This window comes from Akebia trifoliata, chromosome 9 (assembly GCF_017979445.1).
Source record: "Akebia trifoliata isolate Shusen 1 chromosome 9, ASM1797944v1, whole genome shotgun sequence".
In the NCBI taxonomy this organism is placed as follows: domain Eukaryota; kingdom Viridiplantae; phylum Streptophyta; class Magnoliopsida; order Ranunculales; family Lardizabalaceae; genus Akebia; species Akebia trifoliata.
Window position 1 is genome coordinate 24533578 of NC_141383.1, and position 21794 is coordinate 24555371.

At 35.0% G+C, this 21794-nt stretch overlaps 2 protein-coding genes across 7 annotated transcripts; both read right to left on the reverse strand.

Moving 5' to 3' along the window:
* Positions 1–375: 375 nt before the first annotated feature.
* On the reverse strand, positions 376–9729 carry LOC147394916 (DDT domain-containing protein DDR4-like). Of its 3 annotated transcripts, none has more exons than XR_015181293.1 (13): positions 9106–9729; positions 8791–8901; positions 6277–6363; positions 6130–6167; positions 5739–5820; positions 5310–5416; positions 4869–5025; positions 4047–4139; positions 3755–3878; positions 2958–3000; positions 2642–2836; positions 1340–2561; positions 376–635 (listed from the first exon to the last, which is right to left on the reverse strand). XR_015181293.1 is itself a non-coding variant. In XM_086453126.1 (12 exons), the coding sequence occupies exons 1-12, from the start codon at positions 9475–9477 to the stop codon at positions 1811–1813; spliced, it is 2160 nt and encodes a 719-aa protein (XP_086309252.1). In that variant the 5' UTR covers positions 9478–9729; the 3' UTR covers positions 376–1810. The 3 variants fall into 3 exon arrangements, 1 of the variants encoding a protein (XP_086309252.1); XR_015181292.1 differs by having other exon boundaries at positions 376–911; XM_086453126.1 differs by having other exon boundaries at positions 376–2561.
* A 3045-nt stretch (positions 9730–12774) lies between these two features.
* On the reverse strand, positions 12775–19723 carry LOC147394917 (HIPL1 protein-like). 4 transcript variants are annotated; one of them, XM_086453379.1, is made up of 7 exons: positions 19597–19723; positions 17319–17476; positions 15370–16164; positions 15066–15282; positions 14481–14659; positions 13859–14100; positions 12775–13377 (listed from the first exon to the last, which is right to left on the reverse strand). In XM_086453379.1, the coding sequence occupies exons 2-7, from the start codon at positions 17370–17372 to the stop codon at positions 12975–12977; spliced, it is 1890 nt and encodes a 629-aa protein (XP_086309505.1). In that variant the 5' UTR covers positions 17373–17476; positions 19597–19723; the 3' UTR covers positions 12775–12974. The 4 variants fall into 4 exon arrangements, with proteins under 4 accessions (XP_086309505.1, XP_086309506.1, XP_086309504.1 ...); XM_086453380.1 differs by lacking the exon at positions 19597–19723 and adding an exon at positions 18087–18236; XM_086453378.1 differs by lacking the exon at positions 19597–19723 and adding an exon at positions 17908–18080.
* Positions 19724–21794: the final 2071 nt, after the last annotated feature.

Consider the following 21794-nt stretch of genomic DNA (forward strand, 5'->3'; position numbering starts at 1 on the left):
GTGTTTGCGAGCCAAAATTTGTCTCATATAGCTTAAAAGTTTAGGATTGGACCGATTTTTTGTAGGGATGGTCTCTATGGTGAAGAGATCCTCCTGACAAAAACTCCGCCCAATCTGAAACTTAGAACCCCATCAAAAGTGATTTACAAATTAACAGTAAAAAAAATTGATCCACAATTCTAAATCACTTTTGATGGGGTAAGATGTTTCAGATTGGGCTGATTTTTTTTTTTTTTTTTTTTTGTGAGGATGATCTCCTCACCGAAAAAATTGGCCAATCTGAAACTTTTAACCCATATAAGGCAAAGATGTTGGCTGTCCAAAAACAATTTAAAAGGGGGAATTTTTTATGATTGGGGTGAAAGATGGGAATGCTTTTGTGTTTTCACAGTGATTTTGAGCTGCTTTTTATAGAGCCATCAAACAAATCAATTCTCGTTTATCGATAACATGAATGCTTACTCACTCCTACTGGCCAAACAGAAGAAAAAGAAAGCAACTGCCAAACTGGGCAAGCTCTCATACTGATCACCCTGACATACGAGCACGTCAAACTATCATACTTCAGCTTTGAGACGTTCAATTTGTTCTCCCCTCTTTTATATCCCACCAGCCAATGGACAAGAACACCAAACCTGCAGATGTAACCAAGAACCTGATGGCCAAGTCCAAAATATGGGCTGTCGGACTTAATCAAACCCTCTGAGGATGAAATAGGCAACTATGTTGAAGGCCAAGTCAGTCCTGAATAATGACAAGTCCAGCAAACCAGCTGGAACAGTATGACTTGGCAATTCATGAATTTCGCTATTTCTAAAAGAGTCGCAAAATCCAAAACGGTGCCCCATTCCTATAGCAGCATCATACGGTGTCAATCTTGAACGTTTTTATTGGAGTTTAAACACATCAGGCTGCACATTACACAGAAAATGGCTTGTTTATGAGCTAGGTGTTGTAAACTCCAACCAAAACGTGTCACATAGACACCGTTCTAGATACTGATTCTGTCTAAAAAAATATGCGAGTATACAAGGCATTATGAAACTGCATAATTGTCACTTTGAGAAAGTAAGCAAACAAAGAAACAGTTGATGATGATGATTGAAGGTCTGACAAATTTAAGAGAACTTAAGAAACAATGCATATCAGAGACCTACACTATAGTTTTCAAATGGACTAGGGAGCAGGCACAAAAGGTTCACTTTTTGAGTCATTGGTGTCACCACAAACATTAACTTCTTAATATGAACTCACGTTGTAAAACAGTCTAAACCGGTAATGCAGAATATTTCTTCAGTATCTAAGAATGTTTCATCTGGAATTAATGAAATAAAGTTACCTCATCGAGGCCGGATGGTCCCACTACAAGAGAATCACTTCTCATTCGTCTATCAATCAGGCTCCAGATGATAAAAGCTCCTGCAGAAATAACCAATGAGACTAAAATTTTTTAAAGCCAACATTTTCTTTGACACCACATCAGCTTCAAGGTTATTGTACATTGAATGGATATAACAGGACAGATCGATAAAGAACTCCCCACAAATTCCCATCTAGTAATAGATGCTTGGAACGTAACATATTAAAATGACTAATCTATCTACACAATTCGCAGTGTTGTCTGGTGTCTCTCCTGGAAATAACCGAATGGAGTACAAAAGCGGCTGCTCGCATTATGACATGGAAGGAGACCTCAATAACCATAGCCCCCCACACCCGTCTTCATTTTTTTGCCGAATTGCACATGTATCTTCCAATCTTTGAGTGTAAAGGAACCAGGAATTGGGAGGGTTTTCTCCAAAGAGATCCCCTAAAAGTCATCTGTATCCTCATCTCTCATTATAGTGCTAGGGCCATCATCAAAACTTGTACCCGGGGCAAGCTCGTTTAGGTCTAGAAATCGTCTTTTCCCTATACCCTTGTCTTCTTCTTGACTGGGACTATTTATTTTCTCAGGAGACCGGCTTGGCTCCTTGTCTACGACAGCATCATTGTATTCTAAAACTTGTTGATCAACTTTCATTTCCAGCTCATCCTCGTTGGCCCGGGAATCTTGACTACCTGTCGAGTATTCCACATCGTTGCTAGCATCAGATTGGCCCTCCGATGGATTTGACTGCTCAAGTTTCATAGATTCGGCTTCTGATTCTGACAGCTCGTACTGTCGATAATTGATACGGTTTCGGGTAGCCCGCCTGCTCCGTCTCAGGCCCGACTGTAGCTCATCAACAGACCTTAATTTGGTTCCCCTCCTACTGTTACGACTAGGAAATTTTCTAAATCTCTGAGGCTCATCAGTATCCTCGGTACTACTCAAAGAATCTTCTCCTTCTTCTTCTTCTTCGTCCTCATCTTCGGCGTTCTCTTCTTCCAAGTTGTACTCCTCATCGCCCTCAGAACTGCTTGAAACCTTCCTTTGTTTTCGGTTCCTCAGATACTCATCATCATATATTGCTTCTCCAACTATATCATCATCACTGTCAAAATCTGCTTCATTATCTGAAACAGCTTCAACGAACTCTTTTGCTGAATATCTTTGAGGCCTCTGTCTCCGCCGATTGCTACGTGTAATAAGTATTTAATGAGTATGTAGATTAGTGAAATTTTCAGAAATAAGAACAATTGGGAGATGAAGTGATACCTGCGATCTAGAGGTCCAGATTTATCTTCTTCTTCTTCAGTTTCGTCAGAATCAATTGATTTTGGGGACAGCACATCATTGGAAACATTTTGAGGGGTATGCAAACGACCATTCCATCTACTACCATTGGTGGATGCCTCAGATTTTGGAACAGCTTCTTGTCTGACACCAGGTTCTGGGGAGGGTTGTCTTCGCCTAATATACAACAATTCACTATAAAGCATAAATCTTCTCTTTTCTTTTTTCCTTCTACAGTAAGTTAAAAAGAAAATAATAATAATATATAATATAGGGATCTAGGAGATGAAATCTGTACTTGGTTATTTTAATAGCCTCGTTGATCGACCGGTCGAAATCATCTGCAAAGTTGTCCGAATTAAATATCAGCTATTCAGGCATGTGGCATTACATGAAAATAAAGCAAAACCATCTCAAGCTAAGCCAGGAAAAAAAGAAGAAGAAGAAAAAACATTGCTTAAGCATTTCAAGTATTATATAATGGCCATAACATGACTACAATCTGCCATATGATTACAACACATAACTTCCCCAGTTTGATTTGTGTTTCCAACTTCCCATGTGGAACAAAGTCCAAGATGGTTTTCCCTTCAATATCAAAATTCACCATTGTTTATTTGGGTCATGTCTAGCCCAATGAGTTTGGATGAAGGTAGTTTAAGATGTGAAGAAACATGCCTCAACAGAAGATATGTCCCAGGAGAAATCATAGACAAAGGAGCCAACACACACAAAAGAAAAAGAGCTTCAAAGATGATAGAAAATGAAGACAACATGACAAATTTCTATTGTTCTACTCCCCTAAAGTATTTCCATGATATAGTTTTCATCCTTCCAAGCAGAGCCACTTCAGACTTGCATGCAAAACAGACGATTGAAAATAATGAAGGGTTTTGTTACATGTGCCCTAAGGGCACACATTAAGGTGCATTAGATACACCTTGGACATAAGCATTTGAGCGTATACTTGGTAAAAAGACAAATTTTGAGGGGTTTTATGGTAGGAAAATAAATTTCCAAGGTGTATTTAATGCACGTTAACATGTACCCTTAACAAAACCAAATAATGAATAATTTCAAATTCATTGCTCTTACCAAAAGTGTACGTGACAGGTTTTCTGTCACGAAGGGAGCGTCCTGATGCAAGCCCGTCTACACTCAAAAAGCTATCAAGAAGGAAGGTTTGCCTATGTTGTTTCTTCAGCAACCTCTCTTTCTTCTGTACATATAACAAGAACCAAGTTCAGTCATATTGGTAGTATACAAAATAGCATAATCACTTTCGTTCAGGAACAAAGGAACTCAAAGCAATAGAGACCATTTCATGTAACAGATCCATAAAGCTCAACTAAATGAATAGTTTTTCAATTCAAGTATAGATTAATACCTTGTGAATCTTCTCAATCTCTGGAAGCATGTCATTTTTCAACTTCTTCCCAAGTGCAGCCTCAATTCTACTTTTACTCAAGAAAAGCTTTTCCTGAGAGCAAATGGACAAGAATGAACAAAAAGAAGGTAAAAGTGCAGAAAGAACAAATTGGCATCCAATCCATCTTTATTATTATTATTATTATTATTATTATTTTGATGAATGAAGAGATTTTATTGAAAGGGAAGGATGGTCGGGATGATCAACAAAGAAAGAGAAGAACAAGAAAATAAGTACAAAAGAAAACGAAACAAAACTACGCACTACCCAAATGGTTACACACCCAATCCTTGAAACAATTTGAGAATATGTAATTGTCCCACCGTGAATTTCATGATGATACCAGCATGTAGGCATTCCTTCTTTTTTCGTTTGTTTTTTTTCTGATAGATAATGTTAGGATATTCCTTCTCTTTCTTTAGTAGATTGGAATACCACTTCAAATGCAAGCTAAAGGCTCTCAAGGAAAAGATCAAGGTGTGGAATAAAGAACTGTTTGGTTGAATTGAAGAAAGAAGTCTTCCGATCACGATAGAAAGGTCAGATAAGAAGGAAGTTTTATAAAAAGAGTTGAATTCGGAGGTCCATAGGAGGCACCTAAATCATGATAATCTCAGTTTCAAACATATTTCCGTGGATCATAGAGTATATTATATATATATTTTTGGATAAATGCAAGACAACAGAGAGAAGCTTAGAAGGAGTCAAGACAACCTTTCAAGAAAAGTAGAAGATACAAAATTGACATCAAAAACAAAGAAAGCCAAAATAATAACTCACAGATACTTCTTGGAATTCATCCAAATTTGTTGCAACTGTTTCCCATTGACAAGATATAGTGGGAAGGGGCAGAATCCCCTTTGCCTTCACCTTCTTTACCTCAACTTTTCTAATCTCCCGGTACAAACGATGACCAATTATTGGATCATCTTCATACCTATACAGAAGACAACCATATAGTGTAAAATGCCCAAATCCATGACAACTGAACATTACCATCATCAACACCTCATCCCAACTATCTTGGGTCGACAGAAAAAGAATTATGTTCCTCCATTCAATTCTATCTAAAGCCAACAAGACATCCTATATTATAAGAAAATAATAGACCAACTTTAATTTATTGAACACTATTACATATGGTATCAGAAAGCTCAGAAATAATTTAAAAGTACAACTTAATGAATTTGGAGTGAAAAATTCCAAACTAATATAGTATACCAGTATGAAATTCCATGTGAATCGCCCCCAATGCGTTCTTTACGAAATAGTGAAAGCTGTATACCATGTTTTAGATTGTCATCTATATAGCTTCGGATATCTTCTTGCTGCAAAATGTTCCAATTAAACACATGGAAAAGAATTGTCTTAAAAATTGGTAGAGTTGCAGCCAAAATTGAACCTTGAGCATAAAGTTAAGGTTAAGATAATAAAATAAAAAAATACAAATTTTTTTACTTAAGGATAAATATATCATTGCAGCATGTATAATCAATGAACAGGTAGCACCAACAATGCATAACAAACTTTAAAATTTTTGGTTGAAGCTAAGGAATATCTGTTCATGAAATAGTAATTCAAATTTGCAGATAAAAGTTGACAGAAAACAAGTCAGTTACAGATATTGACTAGTGCTTTCAGAAATGATACCTCAACACGGATATCACATAGCGCTTTCAGAATCACCACTCGAGTCATAGGATCAAGTGCCTTATATACTTCAACCTCCGTCCTTTACAAATTAACATTAGAAAAATGTCAATTTAGTAACAAAATCATATGCCAGTGCACTCTCCTACGTTACCCCAAAATGGGTGGGTATGGGTACAGATGCAAGTGTCAAACTTGCTTGATTCCCAAAACTTGCAGTATTTTCTTACTGAAGTTGTCTACACCGTTAACATTATAGTGCTTTTCATATTGTTCTAATTTTAAAATATTTTTTCAATATAAAACACTTGGCCACAGTTGAGCCATATCCAACATGTACCCCATACCCATGAGTCCATTATGTGTACTACAAATGTGCAAAGTTGCTCACCCATGCGATGCAACTATAGGTATCTCTCCATCTGCAACCTGCAATAAAATAGAAAGCTCATGCTAACTCAAAACTACCAAAGAAAGTCATCACATTCACTCTGTTTCATTGTGGAAAGACAGAACCTAGTAGTGCAGGATTTCATACCCAATGCCACCAGTCTCTTAACTTTCTGCATAACACTGTAACCCAAGTAGCGCGACCCAACGCCATCCGGGTAACAGGAGGGATTGCCTATAAATCATCCAAATGGGATTAATGTGCACATCAATAATAGTAGAACTTCATTCATATTATAAGCAAATTGCATTTACGTTTCATTATCAAAATAAGCAATTATTAAAAGAAAAAGAAAAAAAAAAAACCCTTAATTGTGGAGATTACACTGACGGGTGTCAATAAAAATGGAGATGCAAAAACTGGAAAATGGCACCACATTACATCTTATGTAAATGAGAAACCCACAACCAGACAATGAGATATCTATCTGTCCTCCATAGAAGGATCAACAATGTACAAGAATATATTAAATAAAGTATGGTGCATTGAAAATATAGATAGGCAATATCAAAATGTAGAAATCAAATTATAACAAACTAATGATATCAAAGCATATTTCTATAAGTTCTACCAGAGCATATTTTTCTCCTCCAGATTAAGCAACCAAAACAATTTGAACATAGCAATAGAAGACTAAATCCACGGATCATATGTGGTAAGGGCATCCTGAAAATGAAGAGAGGTGAAAACCCCAGGTGCAGAAAGTGACAGTGATAATAGTTTCAGGTTTAGACTCCCTACAGATGTAAACGATCTAGAAACTTACAAAGATTCGGTCTCCTAAATGCAGCACTCCACCATCAGTGAGAATTTTTATTTTTATTTTTAAAATAGATAAACTTTTATTAATGAGAGGAAGAAAAAAAGAGGTCAAGAAGACCCACCAATGCAAGGATAAGGGAAAAGAAAATGAACTAACCCGGGACCATTATAAACTGAGTCCCATCTAAACAAACATATCTTCAAACAACACCCCTTTAAACTCATTGCACACCATACACCGAAAAAACATAGACCGATCTTGTGAGAAATGAACCTACGCTTCAAAGCCATGAAAAATAGATACTTCAACATTCCTAATACCCATATAGGCGTATAAAATACTGATGTTGGTACCAAATATTGTATCCGTGCTTTTACAATGCAATCTCCCAAGTTTCTACTGTAAAAAATTGTTGTCTTCTTATCATTCGTTTTCTCAATGAAAACACATGGCATGAAGAAAAATATTAGAAAATGAACACTCAACTTAAAAAATAAAAATAAAAATAATAAAAAAGAAGCATGGTACCAATGTATTAGATGTGATGGTCATATCTGTATCTATGTTGTTAAAATAGATAACATGTATTCATTTCATTAATCGTACAATCCAACAATTTGAACCCTACTCATTCAATAGCATTGCTGCATTGTATGTCCTCACATTATGTCATTTGTTACATATAATTGGTTCCTAGTGGACGACACATGCATGAGCATAAAGCATTTCAAGCAACATGCACATGCCTTACTTCAATTTCTTTGGAAAGCTGAATATAAAAAAAAATCCAATGAAAGAAATTGATTCAATTTTCACACAACGATACAACTTACTTAAGCAGGAATTCTCAAAACCATTATGGGCGTTTGGTTATCAAAGGAAAACAATACTAACTAAGCTGATAAGTGACCATTTAAAGTGTACATATATGATCTGTAGACACATTTAAAGTACACATCTGATCTTATATTTATTCAAATTTCCGATAGCAAGTCATGAAAGAGATTATTCTTCAAATATATATATCGACTATTAAAATCCATCTCTCCTATGCAATTGAAAGCTCTAGAACCCTTCTCTTCATTTGAACATAATTACAAAAATATGGTTTAAATTTTGGATTTTGAGCTTGGGTCAAGGTTCTTAAATCTTTTAAATTTCTGAAGAGAATTTTTCCAAATTCTAACAACCAGAGAAGAAGAAAACAACTGATTTTGAACTCAACAATACAAATAATAAAAAATTGCACAAATATCTACTTCAGACATGCAAAAGGGAAACGAAAAGCAATATACAACCACAATCTTCAGTTTTTGAGAAAAACTCATTTCCCTATTGGCACTTAACTTAGACAAGAACATGTTAACGAAAATCGTCATAAATACACTAAAAAAGTAGGAAACTTTCTTCTAATGCATGAACTTCAATTACCCAAAAAACAGAGTTTCATAAACAATTGGATAAAAAAAAACCCCCCAAACTTGAAATATAAAAACATGAACTTAACTAAGACAAGAACAATGTTAATGAAAATCATCACAAACACACTAAAACAGTAAAAATCTTTCCTCTAATGCATGAGCTTCAATTACCCAAAAACAAAGCTTCATAACCAATTGGATAAAAAAAAAACCCAAACTTGAAACAAAAAACATTAACTTAACTAAGACAATAACATGTTAAGGAAAAACATCACAAAAACACTAAAAAGTAAGAAACTTTCTTCTAACACATGAACTTCAATTACCCAAAAAACAGTTTCATAAACAATGGGATGAAAAAAATAACCAAACTTGAAACAAAAACATGAACTTTTCACTTCAAACCAAAACACCAACCTTTAACAAAGGAATGTGAATGTCATCCAAAGTGTTATTCGGTGTGATCAACGAAGTTTCAAGCTCCTCCGCCGTAAACTCAACCGAAATATTCAAAAGCGGTCTAAAAACCTACACCAAACAAAACCCATTAACTCTAACACACCAAAATCGTAAAACCAACAATACAAATCAAAACTTTACAAAACCCACAAACTCTAAAACACCAAAATCATAAACCCAAGAATCAAAATCAAAACTTTACAAAACCAACAAACTCTAACACACCACAATTATAAACCCAACAATAAAAATCAGAACTTTTTTGCTTCTCACATGTAGAAAGTTAAGAAGAGAAGCCAACTCCCACATTGAGCGGAGATTCCATCGCGGCAATTGCGAAGGCGACGAAGGTGGGTTAACAAGCGGTGTAATTATCTTACTACATTGCTTTTGCTGCTCTTGCATCTCGGTTTTCTCTTTCTTGGTCGGACCGGGTTTACGGTCAATGGTCGGAGCCGATGGATAGAGACGCGCGGCTGACCGGGCCGTACACGCCCGTGGGAGACGCTCTTTTCTTGCGCTGTTGTGGTTGTTGTTGTTGGTGGTGGTGGTGGTTCCGGTGGCGGTGGTGACGTGGAGCTGCTTTTCAGGCGAAGATCCCTCTACGGGGGCCGTAGCTCCGGCTTCTGAGGCATCGTCGGACATCTTCAAGAGATCGTTAGGGTTTCGATATTTTCTCTAAGGAGAAATTAAGCGATTCGGTTGGAGACTGAAACAAGGAAGAGAAATCGAGTTAGAGACGAAGAAGGAGAGGGTTTGAAATAGAAGGACAAAGGTGGGATTTTTGTAAAAGATGGAGGGCATGATGGACAAGTGACACAACCCATTATTACCACATATATGAGTTTGTATCAAACAACAGAGAGAAAGAGAGAGAGAAAGATGGGTAAGAGAATAATGCTTAAAATTTGGTCTTTGAGTTTGGTTATTTGTTCAACTTGAGTTAGTATTTGTGGTTATTCTTTTTCTTTTTATTTTTAATTGTAGTGGATTGATATGGTAGTACTAGTAGTATTATTTTATTCTAATACCAGTTGGATTGATCGATCTGGGACATTCAACAGCATGACTCAAATAGGAGCATTGGATGATCTCAGTTTTATGATTATTTTATTATGTTAAAAAAAGTTTAAGATTATGAAAATTGAAATAAAAGGAAAGGAAGAGAAAATTACGATACTTTATAAAATTAAAAGATCGTCGATTGAGATGATTCAGACACCGTTGATAAATATGTATTACAACTCATTCAGATGGAAATTTCAAGTTATAAGTCCTAAAAGAGTGAGAGGAAGACTTGAAAGAACTTGGATATTGAAGAAAGTAAAATATAGATATGAACGTATTTGCTAGCATAATGAGAAAAATATATAATTTTGAAAATAAAATGTGATTAAATTATAATTTTAATTGTTGTAGATTAAACCACAATTATTTCAATAAAATTGAAAACTCTAATTTAAAAAATCATGACATAATGAGAAAAAAAATCATGATTGTTTTTTATTTTTTTGTTTGTTTTTGTTTTGAAAGGGAATATAAATTATTTTTAATTGTTATTTTATATTTAGTATATGAAATATGTATATATAGGGGACGGATCGAGGGACATATGTAAAAACAATGTAATAATAAAACAAATTCAAAATATGGGTTAGAGATTTTGGATTGAGCAGATTTTTTGTGATGATGATCTCTATGATGAAAGATCATCCTAAAAAAATATCAGTCCAATCTGAAATTTCTAATCCCCTCAAAAGCAATTTAGAATGTGGACCATCGATTTTTTACCAATAATTTGTAAATCACTTTTGATGGACTTAAAATTTCAGATTAAGCTGATTTTTTGTGATGATGATGTTCTCATCATAGAGAACATCCTCACAAAAATTCAGTTCAATCAAAAATCTCTAACTCATATTTTGAATAACCATTATTTTTACATATGTCCTTTGATCTGCCCTTTAAAATGTGTATATATATATACATTTTAAATACTTAAAAAATGTTTTTATTTTTAAATTTATCCAATATTTTCTTGATTTTATCTAAAATTATGAATGTACTCTAGTAACACAAGACTTGATTTTGGACACAGTTGAATAAATGATCAAGTTCCATTTAGTCAACTTCAAATGTTTGAGATAAAACTTTGTTATTGTTGAATGTGTAAGTTTGCAAAGAAAACATTTTTTCTTGATAAAACAATTTAACGAGAAAATGATCATTAGAAAAATAAATTTTTATTGCCAATGTTTAACTGCACAAAGGAAAATATCATAAATGCACATTCCCATAAATATGTGCAGTTGTGTATCCCAAGAAAAAAAAATCTATGATTCTAGCACATGACATGTTAGGAGAGTATGTTAGAAGAGAAGTTAGAAATCATTATTCTAAATAATATTATGATGATATTCATGCTAACGATAAACTCATTTTCTTCGAGGAGGGGTGTGTGAGAGAACATTTTTCACAAGGAGAAAAAAATTATTTTCTGGAAAAAAATGTTTTTATTGTGAAATAGTGCTACCATACACCTATATTTTGTATTTTCCAAGAAAAATATTTTTCCACTGATTTTGCCCTATGTTCATACATTATTGACAAAATATTCAATGGTTGAAACTCCAAGGTTAAAAAAAGAATTATTTCATTCAGAACTATTGGTGGAATAAGGATTTAAAATCATATTTATATATATTAAAAAAAACGGGTCAAAATGCCCGGAAAGACTGCGGCTTGGAGCACAAATTATTGGTCATTAGGAAGACAAAATAGATTGGACTGGGCCACAATAGTTTGGGTTTTCTAAGGAAAATAAGTCCAACGACTTGTGCCGAGGTTGTTGTCCTGGATATGGATCAAATATTTAATTCCAATAAGGATCCAATTTGATAAGCTTTATCAATTCTGGATCAACCATGTCCCAATCCGATAAAGTCCCATTCCAATAAAATGTGAGAAAGTGTATAAGATTATATTATAGATTTTGTTTAAATATATGTAGTTTATCTATGAGATTTCAATGTCTTTAATGGATCTGATTATTTTTCCCCTCATAATGATTTCATGGCCAACATGATTGTTAACATGATGAACCAGATCGCGGTGCCAGTCACCAGTTACGCACGTGGCCACATGGGAGACACGGACACCAAGTGGCATATTGTGGTTGGAGAAGGAGACTACTGACTCTGCAGATAGAAAGACTACGAGAGTCCGTAGATCTAGGGATTTATGCGACAAAAAACTAACAAGAAACACAAGATTTACATCATTCGACTAAGCCTACGTCCACATTAAAAATTTAGAATACCATATTATTTGCCATTATACATCAAATTTCTCTGTGTTCCCAGATTGGGTATTTTTGAATAAATATACCACTTAGACCTTAATTCAAAATATCTAACCCAACAATCTCCCATTTTAATTAGGAGGGATCATGAAAAGAAAGGGTTCTAAATGACGTTAATCTCCTTTTTCGAATCCTACTCCAACCTGACGGACTCTTTCCCATGCCATAAAATTACCCACGAATAGGAAGAACAATAATGGGAGGTCGCTAACCAACATCTCTCTTACCCGGCACTTCAACAAATGTCCCACAGATAGGAAGAATCGAAGAACAATAACAATAAGTGTTATGTAAATCTCTTGTATTCTGTTGGCGGTACGCTGAGTTGAGGAGTCCCAGGATTAAGTTTTTTAGGATTACAAAAAAAATGACAATCATGTAATATTTTCTTAAGGGTTTTTTATAAATAGAGATCTCTAGGGTAGAAAAGCTGTGAAAGAAAATAGTAATTGTTCTTGATCTGATTGTGGATGTAGGCACACTGCCGGACATCGTAAATCCTTGTGTTTTTTGTGTTCAATTTCTATTCTCTTTGCTGCTTCGTTTTCCACCAAAGGTAACAATCTTTGAATACAGTGCACTTATAATCAAACAGAACTAATCAACTTTAGAAATTCTCATAAAATTACAAAGGGGTACATAGTAAATAACTTTTGATACATCTCAAGTCTCAACCAAACAAATCGACCACCTCATTACAACAACTCTATAAAAAAAATAAAAATAAATAAAAAACTCTCCTATCTGTAGACTCTTAGATAACAACATCATCAATTTTAACTTACAACATAAAACCTAGTAAAAGCAACAAAGAAGATGAGAATAAGAACACAAGTTCCTTTAGCAGGACCTTCAAATGGTTCCCAGATGACGGAGAAGTGCTGGGATTTGGACTACCAAAAGCCGTAACATTTTCTTTGGAGCAAGCATAATTGCATCGACTTGGAGGAACAACTCTGTGTACACCATTACTTGTTAAGAGAAAAATATCATTTCGATTATCTTCTCCAAATGAGTATATGTAACCCAAAGAAGGGAGAGGACTTCCTGGCATTGAATCACATTTGATCGGTGAGTCAACCGCACAATTGAAAGAAATCTTTGTAGAAGTGAAGTTCCCGCTGTTTTTTGGACTCTCATCACCTGCCCATAGATCATGAGCGTACAAATCTGCGTACAAGTACCTAGAAATCCATACATGAACAAGATGATTAATTAATAAGTTGATTCAAGTCTGTATATGTTAACCAACCTACTACTCCAAGGGACAGATCTGTTTGAGAGGTGAGAACTATGAATATAAGAGGGTCATGGGGCTTAACTGGGGAAAATATGCATTCAATAATATATAGATGTTTTAAGATCTAAACTGATGATTGGATCAAAAGTTTGAATTGCTTGGACCTTGGTTTGCATTTGTTGTAGATTTTAAAAAAAAAAAAACCATTCAATCATGTAATAATTTTTTGTTGAATGACTTTCATTTGAAAAAAAAAGAAGAAAAATCAAGATCTATTCAAGAAGCTTTGAAAATTGTTTAAATAGAGGACCATACCCCCCCCCCCCCCCCCCCCCTAAAATTACCTTCTCTATTTGCATGAAGTACAACAATATATTTGTATTGCTAAGATTTGAATATTAAGTGAGTGAAGTAGCTTGATTTACCTTTCATACATGCATGGGTCAGTCATGGACCGGTAGAAATAACCACCTATTATAGACGCTGATCCTTCATTCTTATTTACATCGGAATGGCTGTATCCCATTACAGGGGGGATAGCGTTTATGGAGTTGGCAGACGTATTTCCTCCAGGAGAGTCTAGAGTTGTGTAAAGAGTGTAGCCCTCATAAACACGCCAACCGTAATTTCCACCCTTAGTGATTATATCAACTTCTTCATATTCCTCCTATAAGAATAACAAGCGTAAGGATCAAACAAATTTTATTATGAGGATTCTACTTTCCATAGCCGAGCACTACCAAATCCTTAAATAACTTAAACTATTAAATACTTGAACCCATGACCTCAAAGTTGCATTGCAATATATCAAAAGAAATGCCTATTGGTCTGATAGTTGAAACTATTAGATCGATATGATCTACGGGTCACAAGCAATACAAGAAAATCATTCACAACCCAAGTGCAAAAATTATTTCTAACATAGAAAATCACAAAGAAGAATTTGACTGGAAACTATAGATTGAGATACCTAGGCTGTCACAGAAAAATACATAGAAAAATATTAAGATGTGTTGAAAGAAAACTAATTTCTAAGTAACCTCGAACCTGACCAACATCCGCGCATAGAAAGTAGGAAGGTCTTTCAGAATCAAAACTACAACGCCAAGGATTTCTCAACCCAAGGGCCCAAATTTCTGGCTGCAAGTCCTTATCATCGAAATATGGATTATCACTTGGGATCGAATAGTTTCCCCATAGACCAAGGTCATCTATTTCACTGGCACCTGAACATATACATGTCAAGGATGGAGCACAAAAAAGGATTATATATGATAAGTAATAAGCATACAATTCCAACTGACTACAAGGAATGAAATTAAAGAAATAAAAGATGGACTTTCCAATTGTTCATTGGCAGCACTTTCATTCCTTCCCTTCATATTGACCTATTAAAGTTCCATTTTTAGTGATGTTTCTTCAAGCAATAATAACTCTACTCATGGTTGATTCTCTAACAATGTAATCTAATAGGTGAGATTTCGAGTGAATTTTTACATAATATTCTTGTTGTCATTGGCATCCGTATCTGGGCATCTTAGAAAACTATATACAAATGCAACAAAATATGTCTAAAGAAATAGATAGTTTTGACAACAAAGAACAAGAATAAACTTACTAAGTAATACTCACTTGGTATGTTATCTATGTCCAACCTCATAATCTTACCAAGCAAGGATTTCTTGTTTTGGGAAAAATTATAAGGATCACCTTTGCTTCCACCATCACCCATCATAAAATATAAATACCCATCTTCAGGTCCAAAGAGAATCTGCCCTCCATGATGACCCGTAAATGGAAGACCCATCGTAAATATCCTCCTCACCTCTGATGCACTAGCAAGTGTTTTCTAGAAAACATATAAAGGAAGGATTAGATTAGAATCCTTCAATGACAATAGTTGTAGATATTTAATAAAAAATGTACAAATGTGTACCAATGAAGCCTGTGTTGCGGTACCATTAGCGGTAAACTCTGCGATAACACTTTGGTACCGACATGGTTGTGCTCCATCATCAGAAGAAAGTTTTGAAGGATCACAATTCACGTCCGAATTACAAGAACATCTTCCAGTACATAGTGGCGATTGGGCCCTATCACAATTGAACGAAACAAAGAAGCGGCCATTACGTGCAAAATTGGGATGAAAAGCCAATCCCATAATCCCAAATAGAGTATCAAAATGTACTTCATCAGTTATATCCAAGAAGGGATTGGATTCATCAAGACCCAATGTTCCTCGAGATACTAAGTCAGGAACGGTTGCCAACCATATCTGTCCTTGTTGATTAGACACGAAGATACGATCGGACCCATCAGGATGAGCAACCATATTAAGGTAAGTTCCATTTCCAATTTTCTCAAGACAGAGACCATTTGGAGGACTTTGAGTTTCAGTATTATTTAGCTTAACTTCCTCACCATAGAAACAAACAGATCCATCAACGGAAGATCCACCAAATGCTTCACAGAAATCAGTTTTTGATTGCCAAAGATCGGTAAGTTTGGATAAAGTGGAATTAAGTGGCACGCCAGTTCTTCCTTGCAATGAAGGCGCAAATGGGGAATTCAATATAGAAACGTTTTGGCATGTATCCCAAACTTTTGTACAAAAGTCGTTAGCTACGCTGTTGGACTCAGTGGAATTTGATGAAACAGTGGAGTTGCATAGAACGGGAACTGCCCGTAATGCAGGTATTGTAAATAGCTCTGCTGAGAATTGATCGCATCGCTACAAATCACGTGAATCTAAAAAATTAGCAAATAAGAAAAGTTGTCGAACGAATAAAAATGCATAAAAAATAAGAGTAATTGTTTGATAGGGGAAACATTTAGCATATTAGGCTACCTATTAACCTCACATTCATGATGGATTAGCATTCTTCCCAAAGGCAACATAAACGAAAAACTAACAGATTTTCCTTGGAAAGACAATAACAAAATTATTAAACATCTATGTACCATTTAAACAATTTCAATGAGATAAGAGTAGGTAAACCTTTGAATCACGATCTCAAGATTCGACAAAGAGAAGAGGTAGGTCTGTAGCACTCTTGTAGTGATGTTCATTGACATGTTCTAACACTTGTAGAGTTGCATTGTGCTTACGCACTAGTTGAATTTGGATTATTTTATTATTTGTTTTATAGACCTCTTAAGGTTTCCGTCCATATATAACTCCATTTATTTGAAAGTTTGAAGTCAAGAGATGATATTAATAAGTGAAATTATGAAAATAGTGAGATTATAGATGAAGGTTCTGTTGTGTGAATGTCTTGTGCTTTGTTGTGCTACCTAGAGCTGCAGGGGTGAAGGCAGCAGCGCCCCTGGCCCAAATTTTTTAAGGGATGTGAAAAGGGAGATCGTGTAATATTTTCTTAGGGGTTTTCTATTTTTTGGGCTTTTTTGTTTTGGGGAGTCTTACATGTTTTGTTAACTCTCGGTGATATAAATAAAGATCTCTAGGGCTGTAAAACTTACGTGAAAATATTGATTGTTCTTGTTTTGTTCCGTGGACGTAGGCACACTGCCGAACCACATAAATCCTTGTTTTTTGTGTGTGTTTTTTTTTCATAGGTTCGAATCAGTGTTTTCAAAGGCGTGTGAGGGTTATGCCTTAAGGCTTCACGATGAAGCTTATTTAAAATGCTTTGAAACATAAGGTTGAAACCTAAGAATAATTAAGGCTTACGCCTCAAACCATGAGGCACTTAAAATTATACTATAATCCATGGGATCTATCAAACAAGGCTGACTTTATTGATATAAGATCACGTAAAATTTCAATCCAATCGAGGGAAGTTTAATTATCAATTCATGTAGAATTCGTTATTAAGAAATCCATAGGCAGCTTTTAATCATAATTTTTGGGGAGCGAAGTCTTACCGCACATAGGATGGATTTCAGAAGAGAAGCACATGAAGGATCAGAGACATTCATGGATTGAAATTGTTTCTGAAGTTGTGCATCCTCGGCCGAATCACAACAAACATTCCCATTGTAAGGACAGAAGGCCAGAGGAGTCTTTGGAGTAAAGGGTGACCCTATTTTAATATTAAAAAAAAAATTGAGAATTCAACAAAATAATTACAGCACAAAAATGAAAATTAAAGATTAATAAGTGCACAAGGAACTAAAACAACCTTAAAAAAAAAAAAAACTCACTTGGGAGATCAGGCACAAAAATGAAAATTAAAGATTAACAAACGAAATTAAAGGTAGAGAAAAGAAACCCACTTGAATAAGTACACAAGGAACTACAACAACCTAAAAAAAAAAAACCTCACTTGGGAGATCAGGCACAAAAATGAAAATTAAAGATAGAGAAGAGAAACCCACTTGAATAAGTACACAAGGTACTAAAACAACCAAAAAAAAAAAACTCACTTGGGAGATCAGCAAAAAAGAATTGCAAATAAAACAAAAGATTTAAAAAGTAAATATATACAAAAAGAAGATGGAGAGAGAGGCCCACTTGAGTTGGTGCATAAGGGAAGTGAAGAAGAAAGATCAGGAAGCATCATCAAGTGAAATAGGAGGAGAATGGCAAGACCACCACCCATCTCTTCAAACAGACAGACAGTAAACAACTATAACAAACTCTCTTCTATATATATTCTTCAAGAGAGATTTAAGAAAACAAGACACTCTTACCATTATCTCAATTGGATGAATTGGATGAATTGGATGAATTACGGATTAAAAAAGATTTTGGGTTTTGAAAATGTCTCCCACTTATGACTTAACAACCACCCCCCATCTTTCAACAAACTATTTTTATTTCAACTCTCCTTTTCTCTCTCTCTCACTCTCTCTCACACCACACATATTTCACTTTGTCAATTTCAAGTACACAGGGAAACACAAAGCAAATATATGTTAATTATGTAAGGCCCTCCGTATTGGGTGGGTGACAGAGTTGACTTTATCTGTATTAATCAATCTTATTAATGGGGTAGTTAAGAATAAGATTTATAAAAAGGTGTGGAGACGAAGTATACCACAAAGAAATAAAGAAAAAAAAAAACCAAGTTAGATGGACCTTGGTTAAGTTAAAATGTCTTTTTTAACATTATTTGGTAATGTTGATATACACTCTCCCTCTCTCTCTCTTTCTCTCTCTCTCTCTCTCTCTCTGACGCCAAAGAAGTTTCTAAAAGAAAATTTTAAAGACCCATTTTGGATTTGATTTCAGATAAGTAAGAAAGTGTCTCCCACTATTTCTCTTTCAACAGTCAAGAAAGAATTGGTGTGTGACGATGGTGATGACTGATTGAGGGCATTCTTCTAGAAAAAAAATAAAGATATTTTTAGTAATTTGGGGGCTTTTAGACTTTTAGTGCCCAACCCTTTTTCAACCCAAAGATGAGTTTTTTTAACATGGAAATGAAAGAGATTGAAATCATTTCCTCCTGAAATAAAAACTGTGAATCCAAAGCAAAGAAGTCGAGAAATTAAAAAATGTAATAATAATAATAAAAAAAAAGCCCAACAATTAACAATTAATAGAACTGCTGTTGGCACTCCAACTTTTACTTATTACATCTCAATTTCTTAAATTATTTATCACATTTAAGCACACCTTTCAAACATTAAAAAGTTTGGTTCAAGCTATTACCTCAACATTGCAAAATATTGTACACATTCAAACAACTTAAACAGTTGTTTACAATTAAGATTAGGCACATATAAAATCCTAAATCTAACAAATAGAAATTTTAACAAAAAATTAAAAAAGAGAGTTTCTATGGCACTCCAACTTCTACTTATTCTTGACCATTGATTTTTTTATTTTTTTAATATTTTAATTGGGCTGTAATAAGTAAAAGTTAGGTGTCAATATCAGCTGTCAAAATTAAAAACCAACTAACTATTCATTTTAATTACCAAAATGTGTATCACGTTTTCCTTAAAAAAAATTCAGAATGGAAACGAATTTGATGGCTTTTAAAGTGCCTATTTCGCAGGTTTAAAAATAGTCACTTTAAACCTGCGAAATAGTCACACTTGAAAAACCTCCGAATTCGTTATCGTTCATGTTTTGGTTCGTTATCGTTCATGTTTTGGTAATTAAAATGAACAGTGAGCCCGAATCGTAAATTCGTCAAAAGTTGATCAATTTTTTGTAAATATTCCAAATATATAAATAGAAATGATAAGTTACCTGCTCAGGATGACTTTGTCAAAAGGATCTAGAAGGAAGATGGAGATGCTTCACAATTGTCAGTTTGATGCTAGGTTGGGTTGGATCAACCCGATACCCGACACAACTAAATTGTGTTTAATAAAGGATCTTGGGACATAGTTGAGTGGGTGAATGTGTCTGCCCATTGAACACTATTTGGTGATCAATTATTTGGTTGATTCAACTGGTTGAAACAAAATTTGAAAAATTTAGTTCATAGAATGTAGATTTTGAGACACCGAACGCATGGTTGGCCGAGATTGTGGATTAGCATTAATACAAGTAAAAGCCAGCATCAATAAAGACACAATTTTTTCTTCAATCCGTCGATCAGCAGGAGGTGAAATTCGCGGGTCTAACACATCTTTTAGTATTGTTGTTGGATCACTTGTAGACCATAAAGACGATATAAGTTCCCCAGGATGTCTCCCCATGATCACTTCTATAGCCAATACTCCAAAGCTATAAACATCACATTTTTCAGTCACAACCAGTGTGCTTGCAAGCTCTGCACCCAAAAAAACAAATGTATTTAAGTTAAAATAAAGAAGGTTGTTTGATTTGACCTTTGAAAATTTCACAGTAAAGAGTATAAAGAGTTTGTAGTAGAAACTTGCCTGGAGCGATATAACCATATGTGCCTGCAACTGTAGTCCATAATGATGAATCGAGCTTTAAAAGCCTAGCAATGCCAAAATCAGAGACACAAGCTTCAAATTCTGAATCCAATAAAATGTTTTTGCTTGATATGTCTCGATGAATGATAGGCGGAGTGCAGTCATGATGCATGTAAGATATAGCATGGGCTACACCATTGATGATATTCACTCTCTTACCCCAATCTAATTCCATTGCTCTTCCCTCATTGCAAATAATTTTATCTAGGCTACCCCTTTCCATATATTCGCAAACCAAAAACGTGTGCAGTTTGTGAGAGCAAAACCCGTAAAGTTTCACAACATTTCGATGTCGAATTTCTGTTAAAACTCGTATTTCATTCGCAAAACTCTTCATATCGTCTAACTCCTCATCTTCCTGCGTACAAAGCTTCTTTATAGCTAAAACTTGACTTGATAACTCTGCCTTGTAAACTCGTCCATGTCTTCCCACCCCGATACAATATTTGTCATCGAAATCTTCTGTGGCTTCGATTATGTCTTCGTGTACAACCTTTCCATCATAATTCCATATGGCAAATATATCCCCACTTCTTAATGCAATATCCGTCTTCTTTATCCTTCTCTGATTTATTCGTCTACGAAAAAGATAGAAGACTCCAGCTAGAATAAGAACCAATGTGCCTAGGACTGAGGCAACAATGACGACAAATAATTTGTGTATATTTTTTTGAGCACCAATATTTCTAGAGCGATTGCAAGGCGGCAAGGAACCAAATTCACTGCATAAACCTTTATTATTACTGAATGCCTCAGGTGAAGCATTTCGAAAAGCTTTGCTATCAGGAATAGGACCTTCTAACTCATTATTTGAAAAATCGATGAATGATGATGACAAACTAACCATATCACTTAAGGAATGAGGAATGGAACCAACGAGTTTATTATGGGAAAGATTCAAGCTTACTAACATAATCAGATTTCCCAATTGTGGTGATATTTTTCCAGTGAGTGAATTTAGACTAAGGTCTAGTAACTCCTGTAAGGCTCTCAGATTGCCAATCTGATATGGGATGTTTCCAGTGAAATTGTTTTTGCTCAAACTCAAAAACCTCAATTTCGAGCAATTGCCCAATTGCTCTGGAATCTTTCCACTTAACTTATTCATCGAGAGGTCTAGGAACTCCAAATTGGATAATCTTCCGATTTGCAATGGTACTTCGCCGGAAAGTTGGTTATCATTCAAGCTCAAATTGTACATAACAGACAACTTACACAACTCCCTTGGTATCTCCCCAACAAGTTGGTTTGAGGAAAGGTCGAGTACATGTAATTGAGTTAATTTGCCTAATTCCTTTGGTATCCTACCACTGATCTTGTTACCATGGATTTTCAAAGATTCCAGATTTTGGCATTCTCCCCAATTTGGTGAGAGAACACCAAACAATCTATTGTAACTCAAATCGATATAATTCAAATTTGGATACAATCCAAAGTCTTGGGATAAACTTCCATCGAGTTGGTTCCTTTCAAGTCGAACTCGAAATAAGCTTGTGCAAT